At 41.4% G+C, this 27,338-nt stretch overlaps 2 protein-coding genes across 5 annotated transcripts; one reads left to right on the top strand and one right to left on the bottom strand.

Annotated features, from left to right (window-relative positions):
• Positions 1–242: 242 nt before the first annotated feature.
• SDHA (succinate dehydrogenase complex flavoprotein subunit A) lies at positions 243–16,152 on the bottom strand. The gene is made up of 15 exons (XM_055704433.1): positions 15,983–16,152; positions 12,633–12,719; positions 12,091–12,252; positions 11,545–11,688; positions 11,233–11,397; positions 9,833–9,981; positions 8,461–8,585; positions 7,068–7,236; positions 6,282–6,477; positions 5,341–5,512; positions 3,874–3,992; positions 3,389–3,500; positions 2,105–2,235; positions 1,476–1,589; positions 243–586 (listed from the first exon to the last, which is right to left on the bottom strand). The coding sequence occupies exons 1-15, from the start codon at positions 16,046–16,048 to the stop codon at positions 500–502; spliced, it is 1,998 nt and encodes a 665-aa protein (XP_055560408.1). The 5' UTR covers positions 16,049–16,152; the 3' UTR covers positions 243–499.
• A 47-nt stretch (positions 16,153–16,199) lies between these two features.
• CCDC127 (coiled-coil domain containing 127) lies at positions 16,200–21,066 on the top strand. Of its 4 annotated transcripts, none has more exons than XM_055704434.1 (3): positions 16,200–16,339; positions 16,762–16,890; positions 17,550–20,046. In XM_055704434.1, exons 2-3 carry the CDS (start codon positions 16,770–16,772, stop codon positions 18,218–18,220), a joined length of 792 nt encoding a protein of 263 aa, XP_055560409.1. In that variant the 5' UTR covers positions 16,200–16,339; positions 16,762–16,769; the 3' UTR covers positions 18,221–20,046. The 4 variants fall into 4 exon arrangements, with proteins under 4 accessions (XP_055560409.1, XP_055560410.1, XP_055560411.1 ...); XM_055704435.1 differs by lacking the exon at positions 16,200–16,339 and adding an exon at positions 16,348–16,637; XM_055704436.1 differs by lacking the exon at positions 16,200–16,339 and adding an exon at positions 16,349–16,387.
• The last annotated feature ends 6,272 nt before the right edge of the window (positions 21,067–27,338 follow it).

Genomic DNA, 27,338 nt, shown 5'->3' with positions numbered 1-27,338 from the left:
ATACTGTTTATGGTATATTTTGGAGGAAGTAGCTGGAGTAGAATTATCTTGTTTCCTCCAATAAAACAACAGTATGACATTTTTACAATTTTAGCTTTAGGAAAAAAGTTACTAGCACATTTTCGTAAAATTCAGCATCTCAGTCTTGTCTAAAGCTACTGCATTTCTAGTTCTTAAATATGGAACTATACATTCAAAATAAAGGCACTGATTATATACATAACAGCATATTCAATTACAAATACAAGACTTCTGATCACTTTATTTAGACACATTTTGTGTTTTCCCTGTCAGTTTTGACAGATGGGTGAAAGAGCATAAGCTGTCTTGCATTCCATTTTCATAATTGTACAGTAAACCAGCGCAGAATACAAGCTAGAGAAGCATTTAGTCAACATATTCCATTAACTGATAGTGACAACATTATTGTGATTTGCTTGTGCTATGCTTATGTACACTAACCCCCTCCCGGAGAGGGCTGCTAGTTAAACATAAAACACTAGTATGAGCGAATAGCAGGTGGGACAGTTGAGCAGTCTTCTTCATTCAACGTTCTGTCGATCACAGGTCTGTATTTCAGGGTAACCTAAAGTAAAAGGTAACAAAGAACTTTAATACAAACAAAACTTTTGTATCTAAACAAGACAGCCTAGCTAACCAGAATGATCAAACAACTGAATGACTTCATTGATGTTACATTAATTTCTCCATTATTCTTCTCCTTCCATAGAAAAATGGAAAAAAAAAACCCCACAACACAAGAAACATTTAAGTTCCACCAAGTTACCACTGACTGAGTTCCTTAAATGCAAAGCCTGACCAGAAGTAGTATCAGAAGACCAGTACTTGAAAAAGGCCTTTTTGACAAAAATAAAGTTATGGCTAAGGTTGCTAGCTCCTAGTTCTTTAAGTTAGGAAAGTCTTGGAGATAGAGAACCCAATGTATCAGTCAGGAGACTGAACTGAGTCACCCTATCTTCCTGTCCTCAGCAGCTATTCACGAAGAAGTGTTCTCACTTGTCCCCAAACTAGATTCAAGGAAGCTGGAGAATGGAGAAGAGGAAACAAAAAGGATTCAAAGAATGGGATAAAATACACAACACTCAAGATTTTTATAGGGTCTGACTTCAGTTCTATCTTTGAAATACCATAAAAACTTTGTGCTAAACACCAACAACAGGTTCTACAATCATCAGAGGAGAAGAAAAAGCTTTGAACTAGCCTGATAACAAGGGGAAAAACAATTCCAACTCAAATCAGTCACTTCCCAAAGATCAGCAGCAACTTCTCCCAGTTATGCCTGCTGCTCAACAACAGAATAAACATTCAATTTTTTGCTCTAGGTACACTGAACTATATGAAGTACCTCAGACAGCGACAATCATTTGCACTATTGTCATAGTATCAAGAGCAGTCTATGACACCAGCTGTCTGTTGACAGTGAGAAAGACTCACAAGCATCAGGCTCAACGTACCTTCCCAGATTGTATATCCACATATGAAAGGGTGTGCTTTCTCCAGTGCTCTTCAAATGGCTTCCGCTGTTGGCCTTGGAGTGGCTTAGAATAGTCAAACTCATCTATCCGTAACTAAGGAAAAATTAGGTTAGTATAGACCAAAAATTACATCTGCAACTCACTTTACAACCACATTATTAGTTGTGTTCCAATTACAGCTGTAACACAATGCGTTTCCTAATAGCCAGCAAGTTTTATCTTAACACTACCTAAGTCAAATTTTAAATACTGAGGCTTAGCAAGGACTTTAAGGTATTGCTCCCTGCATAGGACAACCATTCCGCTTGAAGTCCTGTTTACGTATTCACGACCTTATTATTACTATAGTCCTAGTTTAGACCTCTTTAATCAGATACACACATGGAACTCTTCTCTCAAGACTGTTATGCAATGTTGTATGTATTGATCATTTTATATATAACAAACGAGGACAGAGCAGATGGGACCCCAAACAAATACTACACTAATCTTAACTCAAGATTCTGAAGGCTATACTCTGAAGAAATTAAAACTTTTTAAGTAATCCATCTGAGGACACATAACAAGGAAATTCAATCCTACATCCATGTCACAGAAAATATTTATACCTTATAGTCCTCTCTGGCATGAGCACCCCGGGATTCTTTGCGAGCCTCCGCACCATAAATGGTTTGTAGAGCACAAAGCATCAGGTTTTGCAGTTCAAGGGTCTCCACCAAGTCAGTGTTCCACACAATACCTAGTAAAATATTAAAACACTATGGAAGTTGTTCTACAAACAAATTATTCCTCAATTTACTTCTGTCCTATTGCTGAAACTTAAGATTCGAACTAGCCAATACTCTACCCTACCGCAGTCACAGTACTCTGCAATACTGAATTACTATTGCCTGCAACGCTCAGTAACAATTCCTATACCCCAAAAATCATAACGAATCTTAGACAAATTCAGTAGTTCTACCAGATGTCTCTGTGTTGTCTACCATGTCTACCAGATGTTGCATGTGTACTACTGAGATAAAATTACACCATAGATTCTCACCTGCTTTATATTATAGCTACAATTCAGTCACCATACCTTGTTTCAGATTACAAGATCTGGGCTAGATGGTAGCTCTTTTAAGTAGATCCTTAGCAGATCCTTTCCAACCCACCCTGAGAGAGAAAACCAAACCTGCTAGTTATACAAGGTAGTTCTTCATTTAAGTATCTCTAAGGTGGACCCAAGTTCACCTGCATGAATGTATCTTCTTTTTGATTCCCTACACTCTTAAGCTACTGTAACACTTTTCTTGATGCTTGGTGACAGCTGTCCCAGAAAGCCAGCTCTACCTTCAGCATTAGGATACATCCAATAGCAGTAGTTGGAGAGAAATAAACAATGCAAGTAGAAAAAAGGTACATAATCAGCTGTACTTAATTAACCAAGTTCTCCTAAGATACACTGCAAAGCATGGCAATATCTGTGTGCAGTGCTATCTGCTCAGCTAAAGAACAAGAACTGAGTGCTCAGCCTATGAATAGTCTGGCTGCCTTTTTGCAACTCCCTGGCCTTTTCAGAAGATACTAACAAAGTTTATCTTGGTATAGGAACAACTTTGGATTATGTTCTGAGAGAACAGCAGTTAGTACCTTATACAGTTAAATCCGATTTCAGTCTCTGCGTCTTTAAAGAGTATGCTAGCAAAAAGTGACCGGTAAGACCAAGTACTTTGCAAATTACAATGTTTAGTCGGGCTCTAAAAAATATTTTGAGAGATTCAAAATGGTCAGTCTTTAGCCAAAGTTTAAAAAGGTTTACAGAAGAAAAAAGAAAGAAAAAAAACCCCAAACCACAACACTTTTTCTCAGCAAGTACTCTGGCCAAGATGTATTCTTTGCTATCAAATTACCTCTGTCAAATGTCTTTAGATGAGCCAGATCACTATAAATTTGGCTAAGTTTTTCACAGCCTTCTTGGAGTACAGAACCAGTACGAAATACAGCAGCATGGTTTTGCATTGCCTGCAAGACAGTAAAACAAAATCAGTTTCATGTACTGCACATGCGTAACATCCAATGTAACTTCATTAGTTCCAGCAGAGCTTGATGTAGAGCTGTTTTGACTTCAAATAAGTTTGCAGCCTGAGGAAAAAACCTCCTGCTCACCTCAAACAGAGAAAATCCCACTCTATTATACAGTAGGTAAACTACCCAAGAGGAATAACCACGACAGGAAAAAGAAACTAATGAAACTGGTACAGCCTTTGCTGAGCAGTCTTCTCACGCTGCTTTTACTTCTGCAAGGCAAATCTTGAAGTGTACTTCACAAAGTGACCAAAACCCCTGTTGCTTTCAGCTTCTCTCACCTCACACTTGAGAGCTTCACCAGGCTTACCTTCTGCATGTTAAGTCGCACTTCTGAAGTTCTTATGGTTCCATTAGCAAATCTTAATTTGTCAAGATTAGCAACTGACTCTTCACCAGCATTTGGTTTAATGGAGGGAACTGGCTCTCCTAGTAAGAAAGTTTCAGTAAGTTTAGTAGGTTGGGTTTGGGTTTGGTTTCTGGCACGTTCATAGACTAGCAACTAGTAAAAGTCAGACTTGACTAAAACAATCAGTTTTCTTCCTCTGACTTACAGGTTAACTATAAAACTTCCCTGAACTCCCACCGATAGTATCCATACACTTAAATGTTATAGAGTTCTTAATGGAATATATGACTTGCATTCTTTCCTGTGACAGTTCACAGGAAACTTAATAGTCTGGCTAAATTCTACTGTTAATTCCTTAAAAACAGTACTTGATGCAAATTCTTCTAAACTACGGAATAAGCCTGTGCCTTCCTACCACTTTCTCCTGTACTTTCGTTGCTTCCTCAGCTCCAAACCTCCCGCCCTTTCTTGGATCTGTTAAGGGACCAGTTGATAAGCTTGGCAGTTACATGCGAGCTCTGCATCTTACCTCTAATACTGGAACCCATCTGTTAACGGATAACAAATCAAACACAACATCTTACCAGCACACCGCATCTCACTTGTAACTTCACATTCAGACTAATGAAAACCCTCCTGCAACTTCAAACTCAAAGAAGCCACAGAAAGATCCAAATATATGTTTGCACAAAGCCAGAGCCAACAGGCAACTGCTAGATCTAAACTGATTCCATCAGGAACCATCACTCTGTGCACTTTGTGTAGGCAGACTGATAAAACAGTCTTATTAATTTGGACATTAAGCAATGAGAAAATAGATTACTACTATAGACTTCAGCTGCTCTGGCAATATAACTGCCCCTTACAGTATTTTGTCAGGGGGTTGGGTGGGGTTGTTTTGTTTTCTCAGCTCAGTAACTGTTCTGAACCAGATTATTTAAAAATAATATTCAGCAGTGATAATCTACATATATAGAATGAGACGTTAGGATTTTAATATCTATCACTTATCACTCACATTTGCAGTTTACCTTATAAATCAACAAGGTGGCAGCAAATTCCACCATACACACATGTGAAGTGTAAGACAGAGTACCTTTTGAATGTAGAAAATGCATGCAGGATGTAGAGAAGTAAGTCTCCATATTCAATATTCTGTTTTGTTAGTTTGTGAAAAGTCTCAACTGTTTTTGTCAATAGCATTGACCTAATTCTAGTTTTAAAAAGTTTTAAACTCACAAAGCAAATGTTAATATCAAACATTTGCATAGCAAAGAACATGCCTATAAAAAGCATAAACACAGATTTCTGCCTTTTCTAATGAATAAGAGTCTATGTCTAGCATTCTGAATTTGAATCGGGTAGCAACTCTTTGTTGAGTGGAAATGAAATCATAAAGGCAAGTGTCTCTGAAAAAGCGAGACTTACCAGGCTTGCATGTCTCTGCAATAGTAAGGGCACAAGCACGACCAAAAACCACTAAATCCAGAAGTGAGTTTGCTCCAAGTCGATTTGCGCCATGGACAGATGCAGAGGCTGCTTCCCCACAAGCATATAAACCAGGTACGACTTTATCCTCACCATTCACATGTGTAATGACCTATAATTTCAGACAGTCAATTAATACTCATTTCTTAAACAGTTTATAATATTGCAAACCTCTATCTGCCAAGACCATGTGCATGTAAGGATGACACAAAGCAATTTAAAGTTTTCTCCAACTCTAAACCCATGAATACATTACTTCTATAAGGGTAAGTAGTAATACTGCATAAATACAGATGGCCTTAAAACATAAGATTTCTTTAGCTATGCTTATGAGGAGTACATGGCTCTGTTTTATCACAACTTGCACCAAGTCAAAAAAGCACAGGGAGAAAGTCTGAACTGGGCGCATTTTTAAGGCAAAATTTTACGTTAAGAAAAATAACAAGTATGATATACTGAAAAATACAGCTGACACCATTACATTGACTTTAACTATTATAAGTTAGAGGAATCTGCTTCAGTGTAGAGATTACGAGGCACAGAGAGTTAATATACATTGAGTTATAGACTTAGTAGAGTCTTTGTTCAACTATATCATCCTAAACTTGATATAACAGAATTGTTGTCAGACACAATAGTGACTTCATTTTAGAATTTTCTTGGAACTCCCATCTCCAGATGGACTGGAACATGGTTTTCAAGTTATTAAAAAAAACAAATCAGACTGTGTGCTTTAAGTACTCTGAAATCATTAATTTAATATTATTATTGTTATTCATCATCCTCACATTTATAAAAATCATCATTAATGCTTTTATATCTGGAAAATGTTTTCCTATTATTATGATAAAGAAATAGGAGAAGTTACGTATATTACTTACCTGTCCTTTGTAGTTAGTAGGAATACCTCCCATATTATAATGCACAGTAGGCAGAACAGGAATAGGCTCTTTAGTGACATCAACTCCAGCAAATATCATAGCTGTTTCCGAAATTCCTGGGAGACGGGTTGCTAGCTGCTGTGGTGGTAGGTGGTGCAACTGCAAGTATACATGGTCTTTTTCAGGACCACAACCCCTACCAAAAAAAAAAAAAAAAAAAGCAATCCACCAATTGAAATACGTAACTGGAATTCTGCAAACACTAGTAATATTTCTGATCCAATTTATTTCATTTGTCAGGAAAACACCCCTATTTTTTTCAAAAGTTATCTGACAAAAATGACCATCTAGTATATTGAAAAGACTGCTGAAGCTGGCAGCATTTAAGCTTATTTTTCACCTCCCACCTTTCTTTTCACAATAATTCACAGTATTTAAACCCCACTATCTCTGCAGAAATATGTAAAAATCAAAGAGTTAGTCAAGAGAACAGAGCACTAAGTTACCTCCATTGTTTGCAGTATGAGCTTATACATTAAAGCTTCTTTGAGCAACTGTCTAAATGCACCAAATTCAGACAGGAGGCTCCTAACATCTTGTGTTCCCTCAGTATCATTAGAAATTTACAAGGAAAATTTCTGCCCTGCCGTGCATGCTGAATTCAGCTAACAGTTATTAAAGCTCACTCCCACGAATTGTCAGGTGTTTATCAAATGAACTATTGCACTGTACACAGTCTAGTATAAATTATTTATTCTGCAGCTTCATTAAGAGTATTTAACTAACCTTCCTTCACGGATTTCTATGGTCATAGAACGAGACACTACATCCCTGGAAGCCAGATCCTTAGCAACAGGTGCGTATCTCTCCATAAATCTTTCCCCTTGACTGTTAATTAGAATACCTCCCTCTCCACGACATCCTTCCGTTATAAGGCAGCCAGCCCCATAGATACCTGTCAAGAAAGAAAATACCATCAAATGAGATAATTATCTAGACAGCTTCAGAATGATCAGGATTAAACAAACAAGGTCATCTTAAAATAATGCAAATCAGTCACAGAGGTGGATTTTATTCCACCTTAATCGTACCACTAGGAACTGCCCTCCAGGACTGCTTAGAAACAAGTCCTGTTATTCCTTTCACTCTTTCCAAAAGGTAAGCAAGTTGATTTGGAACACCCAGAATATCTAAAGATATTAGAACTGGAAGAGATCTGCACCCATCAATAAGTCAGGAGAATTTTACAAAGACTATGTGGACCTTCAGCAATTACTTTGTTCAAGATTTTGAAGTAAACCAGAAGTTGATTATCTCAAAGCTAGTTTGCTCATTTTTGTTCCCTCTTCTGCTATGTTAAGGCAGTACGGGATGGCTTCAAGTTGTGTGGAATGTCCAAGCTTACTCAGTTTTCTTTTCCTTTAGAGAATGAAGGCCTACCTATTAGCCTTTAAGCACTGGTCATCATAGAAAACAAAAATGCTAACCAACTCATGCACTTGATCCTTATGTTAAAAGCTACAGATTTATCACACAAGCAGTGAAGCTTCTTTGACTGGAAAAACCTTAGTTAAGTCAAATGAACATTGGATCTCTGTGATAACATCGTAAAATTAAGTGAACAATTGAAAAATTTTCATCGCTCATCACAAGTTAATACTAAGGGTTTAATTACCTAAATTAAAGAAGTTTTTTAGTTTGTGACCATTGTTCACAGCTTAGATACTGATCCTGTGCTATAAAACCAGAGTCCTAAATATGTAGCTTTAGTTCAACTACCCCACTTCCACAGAAGTCATTCCCTAACATTTCCAACTATCCCATTGCTCCTGTATCTAATGTCAAACTCTTTAATGTTTTAAAGACAAAAGGAAACATAAGTTTTAAGAGGCGAAATGGTTTCAGCTTGGAATTCATAAAACCTGTTAGTATTGTAAAGACAGCACCTCAAAACAGTTAACTAATGGTCTTTAAATTAGAACAGCTGAGATTTCTCAAATTATAAGTACTACTCTCAGATTTATATTCACCTGCAGTTGCAGACAAGTCTGAACATCTGTCACAGGCAACTAATGAAGTGCTGCAGAAAAGTGCAAACTGACTTGAGTGGATTTTAAAACAATAAAAAAAATCAGTTCAACTCATTAAAAATAATGTTGTATTATTTAATATTCTGTACCTGTAGGGTGAAACTGTACAAATTCCAAGTCCTGGCATGGAAGACCAGCTCGTGTAACCATAGCAGTGCCATCACCTGTACTAGTATGAGCAGATGTACAACTGAAGTAAGTGCGGCCGTACCCACTATGGAACACAAAAGTTAACAGAATTAGCAAGGAAGGGATGATGATGATGATGATGATAAACACATCGCTGTCACATACCACTCAACTATGCTGTTTCCACAACAGTGGAAATAGACCAGAGCATTAATAAGCAAAATGCATAAGTTTTGCCATGTCCTGTACCAAGTCAAACCAAAATAAAACAAAATAGGTATTGCCCCTTTTATGCTCAACCACATTTGAAAAACAGCTGGTGACAGAGGATGCAAGAAAGAGAGTAACAATTCCAAAGCAGCATAGTTAAGTTAGTATGAGAAGCCTTTTTGCCTGAAAAAATTACTCCAGAAAGTTCTCTCAATTCAATACCTTAAGACTTCTTTCAAACTATTACCAACAGTTTTATCAAAAATAGCTTATAACAGTGATTTATATCCTCAGTATGGCCCCAATTTTATATTCTTAGGTTTCAAAACTTAGTTGTCTAAAATCAGGTATTAAACATGAATTCTTAGGCCTAAAACAACTAGATTCACTTTGAATGTTATTGAGAACCGCCAATACTCCCAATTTCAGGAAAAACTCTCAGAAGAAATATCAATTTACATATTGTATACACCTCAAAATATGCAAGTATGAAAACAGCCCTGGCTTTAATCAAGCCAAATCATCAAGGCAACCAAACAAAGTATTTTTTCTTTGACAGATATGTTACAGATATTTTGCATACTGAAACAGATAGAAGACAGCCATGAGCAGCAAAAGACTAATGCATGTAGTATTCTAACATATACAAACTTTTGCAACCAAGTAATGCTAAGTTAGACTCATCTTTTGGTAATTTCATCCTGCAACAATTAGACTACAATGTTGGTATCTTATTGTAACAGATTCTCCAGAATTTTGAAAATGGCTGTTTCCTACAGGACACTCAGAACCTTACAGATATACACACGTTGGTAGCATTGCAACAATGTCTGCTTTACGCAGGACATTTTAAAAATCTAAGACCATTTGGATATATTCTTACATATTCCAACTTTGAATTCTAGAACAATGACAAAGTTAAACCTCATACTAAATTTATACTTCATCACAAAATTAGTATGTGCCTTCTTTCAGAGGGAAAGACTGATTTTAGTTATGTTGCTTTTGATCAAAGGAGGGGGGTGAACATATAAATTGTGTTTCTCATGTCAACATGTCATCCCCATAGACTTCCAACTAGTAGCATGCTCAAGTTTCTGTCCATCACAAGCATTACATTACCCCGTGGCAATGACAGTGTTCTTTGCTCTGAAACGATGTATAGTGCCATCTTCTATGCAAAGGGCAATAACACCACGACATTCTCCATTCTCCATAAGGAGGTCCAAGGCAAAATATTCAACAAAGTAGCTTGTATCGTATCTTAGGGACTGGAGAAAAACAGAAGAAAGAACTTTTAAGAAAAATCCGGAAACCAAAGTAAACTCTCTTCAAAACTGTCAAAGGAGATGGACTGTATCAAGATAAAAACCACCCCCATCAACTTTCAGGGAAGCCAGTTTCCTCACAGATCATTAAAATTCACTAATAAATCCATTCTAGCTTAAAGAGACACAAGTTACCTTACACTTAATTCTGGGGAGTCATAGCTAGTCAGCAAGACCTGTTTGTTTTTTTTTTATACACTTGTCAACACTTTAGTCAGCTACGGTACTTGATACATGTACAAGCATGTTTTACTTAACCTCTCACAGAGAAGCAGAATACATCTCCAGGAGCCTAGTATACAGCAGAAACAGCAGGCATCAAGTCAAACATTCTTTCATGCCCTCAAGGATCAGACCAATGTTTGGCAGCACTAAGCATTTGCATTGCAACAGCATATATATGTGAACCTGAAGGAGAGCAATTAGCTAGCTACTATGTAAATAAAAAAACCATTAGCTACTAGGTACTTCATTTCAGGTTTCAAGTAGCTTACTACCAATTTAAAAGAATCCATTCTTTCTTCAATTATCGTTTGTAGAATTGGTAGGAAAGATGCTAAAGCAGTAGTCACTTACTTGCCATACAGCAAGCTCAGAAATGCACAGTAGGCCTTCTCGCATTTACAACTCTAGTTTCTCCCTGTTCAAAGATGAGTGAAAGAAAACTGCCTTGTTCCTCTTTTCAGAGTTTCCCAATGCTGCTGTCTCAGATTTTTTGAAAAAAGGTGGGGGGGTGGGGGGAGGTTTACATAAATTCTTTTTGTGTCTAGTTAACAGACACAAAGATATTAACAGTGAAAAACTACTCCAGAGCACAAAGCTAACAGTGCATACTAATAAACACCCATTGTCTTCCCAAGAGCCATTATATTTACAATCTTTCACTTTATTCTGTTTCTGTGTACTCCTGATAAAAAACAAGCACCACCTAGACTACACCCTTGTACAATACCTCAGGAAGGAAGGAAGGAAATCCAGAACTGTTATTAGTCATTCCCCTGGACTCCTCATTCATATGTTAACAGGTACACATTTTGTATTTTGGCGTTTTGTTTGGTTGAGTGTTTGGGGTTTTTTTCTGTGGGGTGGTGGTTTTCCTCTCCCCCCTCCCTCAAACTCCAGGGGGGGGAAGAAAAAAAATCGTCATTAGTTGCAAATACAAATCCAAACCAAATTTACCTCACAGCTACTTACCCTGCCATACAGAGTATGTAACAGTGAGTGTCCTGTCCTGTCTGCAACACAACAGCATCTGTGAGCCTGTCCTCCTTTTCCAAACTGAAGACTCTGTCCACCAAATGCACGCTGATAGATTTTTCCTTCTTCAGTTCTGCTGAACGGCATCCCATAATTTTCCAGCTGTTGACCCCAAATACAAGCATTAGAAATTCTTGTGCATAACAATCCAACAAGTTATTTTACTATCTTCCCAGTAAGAAGATCTCTTTGGAAGCTAGCCCGTGTTATAAATACTTAACATCTGACATCAATTCCAGTGAGCCTCACCTCTATCACCGCAGCTGGGGCTTGCTCAGTCATGTAGTGTATGGCATCCTGGTCACCCAGCCAATCAGACCCTTTCACTGTGTCATAGAAATGCCACCTCCAGTTATCATCCTCCATGTTTCCCAAAGCAGCGTTGATCCCTCCCTGAAAGTGAAAATCCATTTTCCTGGAATTATACTACTAAAGTACAGTTTTAATAGGTTTTCCTCATTTCTGTTGAAAAATCACATACCATTTATTTTATGCCTCTGTGCAAGAAATACAGTAAAGTCAGATTTAACATGGCTATGAAAAACCCATGCAATTTATCAGTTTCACAATGGCTCTTCTGTTTTGTGTAACACAATGAATTCCAAAGTTACACTGAATGCAGTGAAAAAGCACTGAATAGAATCTAAACATATAGTGCCCTCCAAAATAGTTTTGACTAGATATGCAATATTTATAAAGGAAGACTGGCCTTGAAACATGATGATCATGTGCATATCCAAACCAGCTTTTGAACAGCATGCATTTTTTAAACATTTGTTCTACCTCATTTCTCACCTGTGCAGCAACAGTATGAGATCTGGTGGGAAACAGCTTTGTAACACATGCTGTATTAAATCCAGCTTCTGACAAACCAAATGCAGCCCGCAGACCTGCTCCTCCTGCACCCACAACAACTGCATCAAATTCATGGTCCACTACTGGATATTGTGTAGAAATCTGGAGAAATAAATCTGTTGGTTATGATCACAAACATTTCAAGCTAGGTCAAACTTAATTTTCATGGAGACATAAGCAGCATAGGTTTAACATTCTTAAGAGACTCTTGCAGCAAAGGCTGCGTCTGTTACCTACTCTCTTATGTAGAAACTATCATTACAGTTGGACTCCATGATCTCTCATTACAGCTGGACTCCATGATCTTGAAGGTCCTTTCTAATCTAAATGATTCTATGATTAAAAACCCCCATGCAGTCAAGCAACTTAATCTCCTACATACTTGAATACAACATTGCACTAAAAGCCTGGTTCTTTCATGTCTCTCAAGCATGAAGTATATTATCTAGCGTTACTTAAGATACAAAAAAGTACAAACATACCGAATCAGAAACCTTCGTAGAAGCATTTTTCTTTCCATAGACTGTGAAGTGTAAATTACGTGCAAGAGTCTGGCATGCCGCTGGCCACTACGGAAAGAGGTCAAGACAACTACTGTAGAACAAATATTTCCACAAAGGAGACTCAGCATTCTCAGCTACCCCACAATTATAACAAACCTTTAATTCCCACTGATACCAGATATATAAGAATATTTTATCAACATATTTCAGAGCTACATGCAATGATGTTCTGGCTTTCCTATATTCATACCCAGGGGAATAAAAATAAATAATATTAAAAAAAAAAAGACAAAAAAATTTTGACTGGATGAGAGAATGGCCTAACAGACTATTATTTACTTCACTAGCACTAACTAGTCTCTCAGACCTATCTGAGGCTGCACTGACAGAAGAATATGTTTGCAATTAATGCTGTAGTAGTCTTGCATATTTTTTTCATAAGTAAACAAAGATGAAGACAGCTTTATGGGAACCACAGGAATTAATGAAAAATGCCTCTCATGTCAAGCAATCCTCAGAAACTGAATTACTTCAGGTGGTCAAGAATTATGAAGATAAAATTAGGTGGTAGGGAAATCTGTTCCAGCTCATCATTGCTTTGCAAGTCAAGAGATATTTCTCTTGTTCTCATTCTCTATTAATTAGTGACCAACTTAGAACCATTTATTAATCCCTAAATGAAGCACAATGGCACAGTTTTCCTGTTCTGTAAAGTTATTTCCTCTTCCCTGGCATGTTCAAAACAAAACCAAAAAAACCCAGCACCCAAAACTACCCAGTATCCAGTCCTTGCTCTGGCAGGTTAAAACAATCAGAATTTTAGTCTCCGCCATATAAATCTCCAATGTCTTAGAACCTGGTATTCCTTCTTCACCCCAATCAGAAAAATACACCTAATTCCACATGTATGATTGCTGAGAGCAGCAACACAAAGTCATCCTAGTGACACATGCAGTGACATCAGCAGTGCCTGACTTGAAATATATCCTGAAATGCGCTGGAGAGATACTTGCCTTTTCCAGCAACTGTTATATCCATGCTTTGATCATCCTATAATATGCTAACAAACAGGTGTTCCCTCCCTACCACTTCTAAATGCCTCCTATCTCTTGCCCCATCCCTGAAGTGAACTACAGTACACTTTCCTCAACCTATCTTTGTAATTTCTCATACTAGTTTCTCCAAATTATCTTCTTGCATAACAGTGAACCTAATGCGTCATCGTATTTGCTAACACACTTCTGGGTTTTACAGCCATCCTTAAATAAAGATCAGTCTTAACACCTATTCATAAAGGAGTTCCACCAGTACCCTCCTCTAGGCATTACTCTCCCCCTTCCACCCTACAGTGTTACCACACTTTGGGGCAGTTCCACACCCATCTTCACTCCCGTATTAACCACCGTTCATTAGGATTTCACATACAGAATCAGCTCAGATACCTCACTGACAGCCAGATGAAATCTAGGTACCACATGCAATTTATCTGCAAAACAGCACTCCAACAATCACAGCTCAAGCTAAAATAGTGTCCCCTCTACCCAAATTGCTTCCACAGGCCTGAGTGCAACTGAAGTTAGGCTAGCAGAACTCTAATTGACATGGCAGGCGACACTACACACTTTAAACATAGTGGCCATGCATTCTCTAGCACATACCTGCCACTGCTCATTTCCAAAATGTTCCAGCAACAATACACTTTTTTACTGCAACAAATTCTTTCTTGTAGGTGAGCAACAATACATTTGGTTATTACATAAAGCAATTCAAAGAAAATCTTTACTGTATGTAAAGACAGCACACAACAAGCAGGTTTGTATCTACTTAGTATTGCTCAAAGAAAGTGTAAATGACTGAGGGGAAAAAACACTACCAAAAAGACCAAAACCCAAGAGCTATAAACTGTGGTTATGCCCTAAAGCCCCAAAAGAAATTGTTTAATCTGAGGGGAGGAAAAAAGTAGGTCAATCTGCTGCTGCAATCTCCAGTCACAATTCTACCACAATGCCCTGCAACTAATTTCAGTCTAAAAAAACTTATTTTCCAAAGGTGCTATAAAAAGTTATCAAATATATTTTGCATCACAGGACTCTGGAAATAATCTAAAAAAACCCCAAACCCACACCACCTCACTGTTTAGCAGATTGTTTTTCTTTTAATATCTAAGCTTCCACATAACAGTTTCCAGAACAGCTATTCCCATCCACACAGGCTTTTTTGTTAAAGCTATGTGGAAGAATTTCTGCTGCCACTAAATTTTGTTCAGAATGAGTCTGAACAAAAGTCCACAAAGCAGAAAAAATGTTACACTAGATTTGAGAAAACACCGATCACACTAATCCGGAACTGTTGTGCTACCAGGAACATCACAGCCCTCAAGAAATTTAAGGTCCAGTCAGGGCTTGTTCACTGCCATCTACAACATGATGACACTTTAAGCCTTTCTCCCTCTCAATAGTTCATCTCTTCTGTGCTTGCTTTGTAAGACAGGGACAACTACAGCTGCATTTTACAGGGTCCTTTTTCCACACGTTTATCGTTTGTAATCCCAAACTCATTATGGACACAAACCGCGAGAACAGTGGAAAGAAACTGAAACTCCCACTTCACCAGCGAAAAATCCAAGCCTTCAGTAAGGACTGCTTACAGATCAGCTAAAACAACACTTTCACACATTTAAGACGCACATGCTGGAAGCAGCTGCTAGCCAGATGTGAGCCACATGCAGACGTAACACCAGCTTCACACGCAGGTCCACAAGGAGCCAACTTTCTGCCCCGACGCCGGGGCTGCAAGGCGCTCCACCTGCCTGGCCCCAGCACCGCCGCCACCCGCTGCCGCCCTCCGCCCCTCAGGGAGCCCGCTCACGGCCTGAGGCTACGGCGCTGGCTTCCCGCGGCCCGGCCGTGCCCACAGCCCGTTACCGCCCAGCTGCCTGCCCCGGGGCCCAGCAGCAGGGCCGGCCCCGTTTCCAAAAAAGAACCGGAGGCACCGAGCCTGCCGAGGGGGCTCTCGGCCCCACACGGCGCCGCTGCCGCTGCCCAGCCGCGGCTCCCTGCGCCAGGCGGGTGCTCGCCACCAAGGTCACCGGGGAGACAGCGAGTACGGGCCGCAGCACGCCGCGCCGCGGGGGAGGGCGGGCCGGGAGGGGGCCAGGCGCGTTACCCCGCCGCGGCCCCGGGGGGGCAGGAGACGCGCGGGGGCCCCAGGCCCCTCTCCCTCCCCAACGGGCGTCTCCGCACCAGCCCCGCGGCCTGGCCCTTTCCCCTCCGCCGGGGCGCCGGCGGCCGGGCAGGGCAGCGCGGAGCGGGCCGAGAGCAGCCACTCACCGCCCGCACCGCCGGCCGCAGCCAGCGCTTCGCCAAGCTCCGCGAAGCCGCTACCGCCACCGCCATTTCGCACGGAGCCCGAGGCGCAGACAAGGGCGCACGCGCGAGAGCGCCGCTACCAGCACCACTACCCCGAGGCTCGGCGGGAGAGACCAAGTGTGTCGGAAGGGGGGAGCCACGGCCTGAGCGCGTGCGTGCGGAGTCCTCCCCCCTCCTCAACCTTCCCCTCGTCCCTGCCGCCCGAGCGGGCGGCCGGGAGCGCTCAGCACCCGGGCAAGCCCGTCGGTTTGCCCCCCTCGGCTTCCCCCCTCCTTCTCGAGGCTAATGGGCCGCCCCGGGAGGGGGCGGGACCCACAGGTAAGTGACAGCGACAAGGCTCCGGCGCGGCCCCGCGCTCCCGGGCTGGTAGGTGGCGGTCCCGCTCCGCGGGCGGCGGTCGGGGCCGCGCCCCTCCTCGGGCCGGCGCTGGCCTAGCGGCGGGGCCGGGGCCTGCGGCGCGGAGGATCCTGGAGGTCGTCGGGACGGCGGCAGCATCAGCTACCGTGCCGCCGGCCGGGGGAGGGGAGGGCGGTAGCAGCGGCGAGCCCCGGGGCGGCGAGGCTGACCGGCAGGGAGCCGGCCCGGCGGCGTCGCGCTGCTCGGAGGCCCGCCCGCGGTGAGCTCCCGGCTGGCGGGGCCGCCGTGTGAGGGCCTGGGGCAGAAACGGCAGTCCCGCAGCTGGCGGCGGGCCGCGCAGGAGGGCGGCTGCTCACGCCGTGTTTCTCTGCTGTAAATCTCAGGTGCCTTCATGAATAATTTAAATGACCCTCCCAACTGGAACATCCTGCCGAACCGGCGGGAGCCCGGCGATGAAGGCAGCAGGTGGAACTACGCCTTGCTGGTGCCCATGCTGGGCCTGGCCGCCTTCCGTAAGTAGCGCCTGGGCCTCTCCGCGGGCGCCGGGGCTTGTGGCCGCTCCCGGGCACTCGCCCGCCAGCCACAGGGCGAGCTGAGGTGGTGCGGGGCTAACGCCGGACCCCACCGGGGAGGGTTCCTCTGGTCGGATTGTAATGCTATAACCAGGGAGCACTGTTCACAGCACTAAGGCAACGGCCATTTTTCACACATGGAATCGAATCCATGTTTAATAACCTCTGATTTACAAACCTGTCTCGGAAGAGCGGACATACGGTGTGCTACAGAGCCTAACCTTGGTGACAGCCCAAGGAGATGCAGAGGTATGTTTATTTCCTGGGCCTGGAAAGTTCTCTGCAGTTCCTGCATTAGAAGCCTCCAGTTTGTTTCCCCATAATTTTATTTTCCTCTTTAATCTAAGAAGTGTATGTATTAGCAGTAAAAGACACGGGGAGATTTTACTTCAAAAGAAATACGACCATTTAAAGTGACTTACTGTGAACATGGACCCACAGAAATAGATTTTGTGGGATGTGACTAGAAGTGAGTATCACTGGGGAGGGCAGGAAAGAAAGTTTTTTACCACTTAATAGCTTCTTTAGAAGCATAGTTAATTAATCATTCCCATCAATGTTATATGTGTTATATCTGAAGTCTCCTTCATATATGACAGGTTGGATCTGGACCAGAGAATGTCAAAAAGAAATAGAAAGAGAAAAAAAAGAATATTATAAAAAACATTCATCTTTACAAAAAAATCTGGAAGCCAAATATCGGGATATAATCACAGAAAATCGCCGCACGGTTGCTCATTTGGAGTTGGAGCTTGAAAAGGAACGCAACAGAACCCTGAGTTACCGTGAAGCCCTCGTGTCCCAGTCTCGCAAACTAGTAGAAGAAAGAAGGATCCTAGAGCAGGAGCAGAAGTTAGAGCGAGAAAAACAAGTCCTTTTGCACTCAGGAGCAGAAGGTAACTTGTACCAAAGCTGTCTGGCAAAGGAAGAAGAGTGGCAAAAGAGAGCCAATATTTTACTAAAAGAATTTGAAGAGGGACTTAAAGAAAGACAGGACATCTACTGCAGTCTTGTTGTACCCAGAAGCCAGAGACTAGAAATAGAGAAAAATCTGCTAGTTAAAGCAGCAACTGATCCTGTTGCTGTGGCTCTACATATGGAAAGTGGCTTAAAAGATATTTTCAAACATGATAACTACTGTGGCAATCTACTCAACAGAAGTAAAAGTCAGAATGGAAGACTTATGTGGCTGTATCTCAGATACTGGGAACTAGCTATTGAACTACAGAAGTTCAAGAGGGCAGAAAAGGCCATGTTAGGAAAACGATAAGCAGAGGAAGTATCGGGATTTCATGTCATCCACTGTGCATAGTAGGGACAATCACAGTTGTAGTCTGAAGCTGTTAAATTCTCCTACTGTGTTTCAGTTTCTCTTCTTTGTTGCACTTGTGTTTGCATGGGACGTGTGCAGTGTTGGTGCCTTTCCTTTCACTACCAACAGATGCCCTAGTGAGCTATGCATGCTCTTAAACTCTGTGAATGTGTTTGTATTGCAGACTGCAGCGTAGTATAGAGATAGGCCAGCTTCCATAGGTAAAAGAAGCAGCAAGACAGAACTCTATTTAGAGTGATTTACCTAGTTGGTGGTCATGCTCCATCAACAGAGAAGTGTGACAACTGCCATAGCACATTGTGTTCCTTATCCCTGATGTTTTATATGGTGTCTAATGCTATCCTTTTTTTTAATTATTATTATTTTAAAGTTAGGGGGTTTTGTTTAAACAAGACTGATTTTGAGGCAGATATTTGGAAGACACCGTGTTTGAGCAAGCTGCTTGCCACATATATCCTACATGTATATACATACATTTATATAAATATACATGTGTATAAATATGCATGTGCGTATAAGTGTATGTATTATTATTCTGAGGGGAGAATAGTATCATGTTTCAAATTAATCAGTGTTGCGCTGTCTTCCAATTTAATACACAAATAGTACTTTATGAATGAAACATCCAAAAGATGCTAATTAAAATAACAGAGGAAACAGATTGATGAAATTCTCATTGGAGCTAGAGATCCATGCTTGAGTACTAGAGAGCGTATAAACTCAAAGTTGTATTCTCATCATACTAGAGATATGTTAAGAATACTTAGGCTTTTTTCTCAGTCAAGGTTTCAGTTGTAACCCAACAGTCTGCATCCATTATAGATGTCACCGTGCTGCTGCCTCTACATCGCAATGCACTGGCTGCTACCTGGTTAGCCTGCAGGAACCTCCGTGGGTTACAGCCATTGCATCTGCATCCGTTCCTTGGACAGGTCCTGTTTGTAATTTGCAGATAGGAACCTAAATGCAACATGCACTGGTAGCCCCTACCTCCCTCTCCAATTGTCTCAGTTCTCCCAAAATGGAAGTATACTTTTCCACAGCTTAAATTTTGAGCTTATGGTTCACCCCTTCTTGTATACATGACCATGAAAGCCTACAGATACACAGGCTTTGCAAACTTTTAAGAAAGGGGGCTTTTAAATTAGCTTTAAAGTTAGCACGGTAAAATAAACAGATCTACATATATTAAAAAAAAACCAACAAACCCACACAACACCCAACAAGCAGAAAAAAACAAAACAAAACCCCAGTGCATTTCCATGCTTAAATCCTTTAAAACTCTGAGTAGTCTTCGGGTCCTTGTAGCAGTAAGAACCACCTTCATTTTCAAATATGCCAGGTAGCTGGGATACTAACCTTTTTCTTCTTTCTAATCCAGCCTTAGACCACAAAGGGGCAGTGTTCACACTTTTGTTTATAAAATCTGGCCTTTGTCACTTGACTTTGGTTAGTGTTGGTAGCTTGTCAGTTCCTTAATTAGAAGTTCTTTACTGAGGGCTGGACATTACAAACAGGTTTGCTTTAGGCTATGAGCTACTGCATGGCTCAGAAGCAGTTCAGCTAAGTGAATGACCATCCAAGTTTAAAAGAGACTCCAGCAGATGCAGGGTTTTCTCTTATTTCCTCCTGGTTTCACTTCAGTCTGGACACAGAAGACAGCAGATAAATCTTTTGAAGCAACGTGTGCGACCTAATCCAGTTACTCAACAAAAATATCTTAACATGAAAAGAAATTCTTAAATAGAATATGTGTTTCCCAACTACTCTGTTTTCCAGTTGTGATTTTGCTCACTTTGAATTGATTTATTAGTCTCTAATGCATTGATTTTCTTTTGTGTTTTGTTGTGTTATTTTTAAATAAAGTCGTAGTAGATAGACCAGGGAAGGGGGGAGAGGGGGGAAGAGGAACCATCACAAATGCCTGAGAGGCCAAAATTTGTCTGCATGCCAAGCATATGTGGGCTGGGAGATGAGAACGCAACTGAGTTACTACTTTGTGTGACAGCCTGAGCCAAGCTGCTGTAGCTACCTATATGCACATGCCCTAATTGCCCAGTAGAACAGACTAGTTTGAATAACTTAATCTGTGTGTAATTCCTTCAGGATGTGAAAAGTGTGTGACCACACCGCTGTGGTGTATTTGATATGTAGGTGTAGGCAGTTAAGCAACGCAGCTGACAAACAGCAGCTAGTGAATCAATGCCAGTGCATTTGAGATTCATGCCTTGAATTTGTACATATTCATTAGTTACTAGTATTAAAAGATCAAACATTTTATGCTTTTTCATTTTTTTCATAGTTTGTCACCACTCGGAATGCTTAAAGAAAATGTAATCGAGGGTAAAATACTTTTTTCGGTATAAATGCATTAAGTTGAGGCATCGTACGCTCAATTGTATAGAGTTGGATTGCAATGGTTTGATACTCAGTTTCACTTATTTAGAAGTGTCAATTATTTGTACAACTAATTGTTGAATTATTGTTCATGGACACTTTGCAGATTATTCTATTAAGACTGAAGAGTTATCTGAGGACAATTTTTAGAAGCAACTGCTTTAGAAGCACTGGTCCTATTAGTTTCTACCAAAACTCATGTTTATCAGTCTGTTACATGTTTTTTAAATATTCCCCCTTTGTAGGCTGTTATGTTGAAAGTTCAAATATATGTAGAACGCAAGAATAATTTGTTTTCAAAAGACCTAATGAATTTTTTTGTTATGATAATTGTCACTTACCTGTTAAACAATAAGAACTAATAAAAACCCTTACATATTTCTGCAGTTTTGTAACTTGAGCAAGGTGTGTAGGAGAAGTGGAATTTGCTATTTTATTTCAGCTTTCCAAGCACACAATTTTAAGGTTTTACAAATTGGACAATTTTTAATTTGGCATGTAAAAAGTTTTGGTGCTGAGAAGAGAGTATGTTGGAAAGTTTTGTTCTTTCATAGGAAAGAACAACATCGTTAAACAGATGAGCACACCAACTTCAACTGAAGATGAGTGATTAAAGATGACCATCCCACTGAAAGACTGGGGTAATTCATTCTGTCTGTTATGTAGGGTATTGTCTTCCTCCAGAATCCCTTGGATATCTCATTCTGCATGTCAGCTCCTTTTTGTTTCCCTGTGTGGATTTTCTCGTCTTCCTGCTCTGTGAAGAACTGCAATCCAGCCACTCTGGGACAGTGCTCAGATGCTCTGGAAGTCCGTTTTCCCTTCATAAAAGATCCTTAACCTCTGTATTTGACACAATCCTTTGCGTTTACCCATCCCTCATTATCACAGCCAAGTTATCACCAGTCCATACCCCTCAGGGCAGTAGCTGTGTTCATATGACTTTATACATTTAGACATGGGTAAGGAAACACCCTGAGATGTCTTGTGCTTTCAATAAAAGCAGAAATCCCTATGTTCTCCCTGGTCTGTTGTGCAGCACAGCTGCTGTCCTGGGTGCGTGCAACACAAAGAGAAACACAAAACACACTCTGGACGTCACAGAAACTAGAAACTCAGTACTAAACTGAGTGCTAGAAAAGGGAAATCTTCCTTAGAAAATGCTCCTGAAGCGGGGCAGGTAAAGAGGAGCAGCCCAGAGGATCTGGCCTTCTCTCACTCCTTTTGCCTGAATAGGATCTGTCAGAAGAACACTGACATGACATGTCTTGCTCAAAGGGATGCTGTGCTCTGGAAGTGACAGCTCTTTTCAAGTCCCTCTGGAGAGAAGGGTCTTAGGAAGCCACCCTTTGCCTCTTGCTCTAAATCATGCTTTTGAGCACTCCTATATGAGGATGAGAAAATAGTGAGTGTTCCTTTGCGAGGATACAAGGTCAAAACAGTGGTCAGCAGTTCAGGTTTTGTGGCTATATCAAAGGAATTTGAGTTACTGCTGTGATAAAAGGATGAAATTCAGGTTTACTCTATCGTTACCGTGGTGCAGCTGGATGAAGGCTGTGCCTGTGTGCATGCTGAGGCCAATTAGTCATTAATTGACTGACTACTCCAGGAGGTCTCCAGCTAGTCACTACATAGCTGGGAAGACAGATGGATCGGCAAAGAAGTAACACACTGAATTTAGGGTAGCTTGGCAATGAGGAGATCAACTGATCTGCTAGCCACTTCAAAACAAAATCAACTGATCACTGCAGGAGCTCTCCCAGCAGCTGGGGCCATGCCAGAAGTTTCCCAGGGAGCTCCTGCTGATAGATGGGAGTTCTGCTCCTCGAGCTGATAGATGCTATCGGAATGTTTAGATATATTGCTTAACTACTTGGGGTGAAGGACCCAGTGCACAGCCAGGGATTTCCCCAAGGAGTTTCTGTTGTTGATTACGGAATTGACCAAACCACGTGTAATTTTATATAGTCAGTGGAAACCATTCCTGCCTATGAAAGGATGGGCAGGTGTGGCTGTCTTTTGTCCATAGTTAAGATGTGTTTCTAACATAGTTTAAGATCATCAATTGATCTTAAATCATCAATCATCAAATGACCACTGTAGTGGTCAGCTAGAATTCACCGGAACAACAGTTTGGGGAGTCTCAGTCCATCTAGCTGAAGACACCATGGAGAGATATTTGCAACATCAGCATCCACGCAGCTGTCTTGGTCAAGAGATTCGCTTCTCCCTGTGAGCATTACCCTATGCAAAATATCTCAACAGAAATAATAAACATTCTGTCTGTGAATGTGTGCAGCCATGTGTTCAGTCAGTAAAGTCCAAGTGGGAGAGTGAGAAACCATTTCCCAGCACAGAAAAGATTCAAAGTCTTAGAAAGCAGACAAATTGGCCTTTTAAACTGATAACACCTAAATACATTTTGAAGGAGAAAAAAGAAACAAGAAAAACCTCAGCACCTGACCTAGATGAAGTAAGTTTAAAAGACCTCATGCAGACAGACCCCCAAAGGACTGGTATTAGTAGAACTTTGACTTAGGGATTGTACAGGAATTGTAGAAGAATTATAGAGTAATGAAGGCAGGTTAATTAACATTGATCATATACAGCTGTGGGCTTGCCTCAGGGGCAGTGGGTTGGCTGACCTGGATAATGTGCAGCTGTGGCTGGTTCCAGCTAAGCAGTTAAATAGCTCTAAGAGGTATGGAAGAGGAGCACTGGATGAAGAGAGACCTGGAAGAAACTGAGAGAGGAGAGGGAGGAGCAAGAAGAGGGAAGACTCTGGATGTAGCAGAGGCAAGAAGTAGGATGGACTGGCTTAAAGAGGATGAAGAAATAGCACAAACAGTAGATGGACTTTTGAAACCTTGTGGGGTTTGGTGGCTGTGCTGGGGCAAGGTGTGGGAGCTACTTGTTGAAGCTGACCTGGTATGGGATGGTAAAAGCCTTGTTGCAGCCGGCTAGTTTTGATAGTGCTGCGACAATGGATGGTAACATGCATACTGAGTAGTTTCAAGGAACACAAACTATTTTGATATGGGAATCAAATTCTCTGGCAGAACTGAGAGACCTATCGCAATCTAATCAACCATCTTAATACTCCTACCATGGATTCTGACAACCAGGATAACAAGCTTGGCCTATTAATGGCCAACGGGTGGCAAATAGGCCTTATAGCTGAACCTGGATTCTCTGAGAGTGTACAGTCACTCCAAGTAATCATTTGATATGCCAGGAAAAACCCACAGCCCTTGTGGGCAGTATTCTCAGAACGGCTGGGGCCCCCGGCTCAGTGGTACATGAATGTACCTTCTGGTTCTGAAGTTAAAAGAACTATCTGAGAACATGGACAGATGAAGCTTGTTCTGGAAATACCATCACTTTTCTGAAACTGAAAAAGGATCATGCTGAGCCAATTGCCATCAAGGTCAGTGTCAAACAAGGGGTTCCAGTGTCACCAAATCATTCCATTACTCTGCAGCCTAGAAAAAGATGGCTATGGATTCCACCAGAGAAAATGCAACAATGTGGCCAAACCAGATTGTCACCTCAGCCTTTGTTGATGGTTTGGTCCTGCCAAGCAACATGTGGGAAGGGATGGAAATCACTGTCTCCCCTTTAGTGACCTTTTTGCATGTGCACTGACCTAAAATGCAGGAGGGAGAAATGTCATGGCTTTGTCATCAGCTCCAGCCATGACACTGACACAATCAACTGCAGCCACTGGAAGGTGTTGAATATAAGCTGAACACAGTTGCTTCAGGAGTCTCTGAAAAATACCCCAGGTTGAAAATTTACCTCTGGTTAGAGACATCTAAATCTGAATATTGAAATTTGATTCTTGGTTTTCTAGCATGGGAAAAGCTCTGTCAAAACCTTTACAGCAGACTTTGGAGACATACGCGGTACCAAGACTCACATCCTTGGCAAACCATGTAGGCGCAAAGGGAGCATTTTGGACCTTAAGATCAGAAGGACTGTCAGAAAACAGCCACCCCTTTCAGCTTGTACATGCTTACAGTACAACAACACTAAGGGTGGTGGCTGACAAGTCACAGTGTGGCAAGCTTTATTTCAAATGGACAAGTGCAGTCATAGCATATAATCCTGCTTGCAGGGTACCACGGTCTGAGAAATTACTGTGGAAGGAGTTGTGCAAAAAGACTAATTGCAAACAGGCTATAGATAGCCACTGGAAAAAGTGAAAAGGTGGAACATTACTGACAAAATACTGGCTAGCTACTGTGTATAATGTTAATGGCAACAACCAAACAACTAAGAGTAAATGATGCCTCTGGAAACAATCTGTGAAAGAGTCTGAAGAGGAATTGCGACCTGCCATGAAGGCCATTCACTGTTGTGTTCCCCCAACAGCCCCGTGCTCCAGGCTGATCCCAGCCCAAGCCCTCCAGCTGCTGGAAAAATGCTTTTTCAACCTTCTCTTTATAACTGCTCCTGTAAGATTGCATTACTGAGACGCCTCACCTCTAAACTTCCCTTGCACAGTCAGAATGAAATCCTCAGCTGCTTCCTCTTGCTAAATGCTACCTCCCCCTTCTGGCTAACGGCTCTTCTAGCCAGCAGCCTCAGCAGCACCCTCTGTTCCCATAGAATCATAGCATCGTTTAGGTTAGAAAAGACCATGAGCTCCTCTGGGGCGCATCTCTGATGTTCCACAGTTAGAGCTCTCTGGTCCAAACACAACTAGAGCATAATAACAAGAAAGATGAGGAAAACCCGTGGTGTTCAGAGATGAAGACAGAACGAACTTGCCTCCACCGAAGTGGGTATTGCAGTAGACCTCTATGCCAAGGTGACATGCAGGAGTTGGATGTAGTTCAGCAGCCTGTCAGCATCTCATGCCTACTGCAGCACAGGCAGCGGAAACAGTAACAACCTTGATTAAAGAGCCCTGTTTGTTGCTTAATGAACATGGCAAGCAGTAACCTACAACTGTCAATGTTATGCTGCCTGCTAGAGAAGAGATGCGTGTGGTGAGAAAGATCCAAGCAATAGTACTTTATTGGCTAAGAAATTTAGCGTGACCCTGGCCATCATGAGATCAGATAATTTGGTGTGGTCCACAGAAACATTTCTGCACCTATGCACCTTGCCTGTAATTCTCCCCAGAGTGATTCTGAAGATTGAATGTTTTCTTCAAAGATGAAAGCAGTATTTTGGGGATCTTCTGAAAGTATGCAGTGCAATATTAAGGACAGCACATCCTCCCTCCCTGGTGTCAACAAGAACAACAAAATAGAGAAGGATGAAGCTGCTGGAGCTGATATTACTTCAGTGAAATATTTATATACAAAGCTGAGGTAAGTATTATGCAAACTACCAGTATATACAAAAATAAAGATTGTGCCTATTTCTGGAGGATAAAAAGGGAGAAAAGTGCTGTGAGCATCAGTGTCAGCTCAGTTGTGGATGAACTGTAGCAGACATGATATTCATAGTTTGTGCCCTTTAATTAGTCTGTGGCTAAGGACACTACTACTTCCCCAATAAACACAGACTGGAAATTTCTAGGTGTGTCAGATTGCTGAAGGAAACTCCCTGACACCATAAAAACACTCCAGAATGGGATGTGTGGGGAAGTTACTGCATATGACATCCTACCTCTATTGTGTTCCCAGTAGCCTGAGACAGTTTCAATGACAGTTCAGTGACGTCCTGTTTCTCCTCTGCAGTGATACTTGCTGGTACAAGAGGACTTCTCTCCCACCTGCTGAAGTTTAGTTGCATGGGAAGAGATTTAGCCCCCAAAGATTATTGGACTTCTCCAAAGCCTTCCCTGCTTAAACTGCTGTGGTTACTTATCAGGGAGAGTTTGTGAACAACAGAGCATAAAACTTAGATCAAGTTAAAGATCTAAAGAAGATTTCTTGGCAATGTAAACCATAACCACCAGCCGTTGATTATTGGCCTTAAAACTAAGCAACTCTGAAACGTTTTGCCTGCATATCTCCTGTTCTAATATGATAATTAGCGTTGCCTGGGCTGAGGATTTTGAGTCTCATCCTGAGCCTGGGGTTCAGTGCTTCCTCTTTGCATAGCTCATCAAGGATTTTACCCATTGGGACCTTGTAAAAGGATTTTGGTTTTTCTCCACATATTTTAAAAGATGGTCCAAGCAGATTTTGCCAGGGACAAGCCACCAGCGAGAGCATTTCATTTAACCTCTGAATTTTCTTCTTTTTCTTCGTCTTTGCTTTTAAAACATCCTTACCACTTTACTTTTCCAAAAGAGGATCCTGTGCTTTAGGCATTTGGCTGTATAGTTACCACTGTCTTTACATTTCCATCTTTTTTTGTTTTAGGCTTGTCACACAACCGAGAGTAATTGTGATCACTGTATATTTTGCTTTGACTACAAAGTAGAAGCTGACTGAAAAAATAAGTATGATTAATGCTGGTGCGATATTGCCTTAGAATCACTAGAGTAAGAGTTTTCACACCAGTGTTTTCTTCAGTACTAAAAAGAGTCAGAAAATAATGTAGTTAATCCTAATAGCATGGTATATTGTAAGGCAAGATTTGAGAACAAATTTGGTGTTCACGGTTAGTTGCCTTTAGCTGCAATCCTCTGTAAATGTCATTCTGAAAATATTTGGAGAATTACAGACTTGTCCTATGTCATACCAGGGATGATGGG

This window comes from Falco cherrug, chromosome 3 (genome assembly GCF_023634085.1).
Source record: "Falco cherrug isolate bFalChe1 chromosome 3, bFalChe1.pri, whole genome shotgun sequence".
NCBI lineage: Eukaryota > Metazoa > Chordata > Aves > Falconiformes > Falconidae > Falco > Falco cherrug.
The sequence above is the reverse complement of the archived record's forward strand: the minus strand, read 5'-3'. Positions and strand labels throughout refer to the sequence as shown.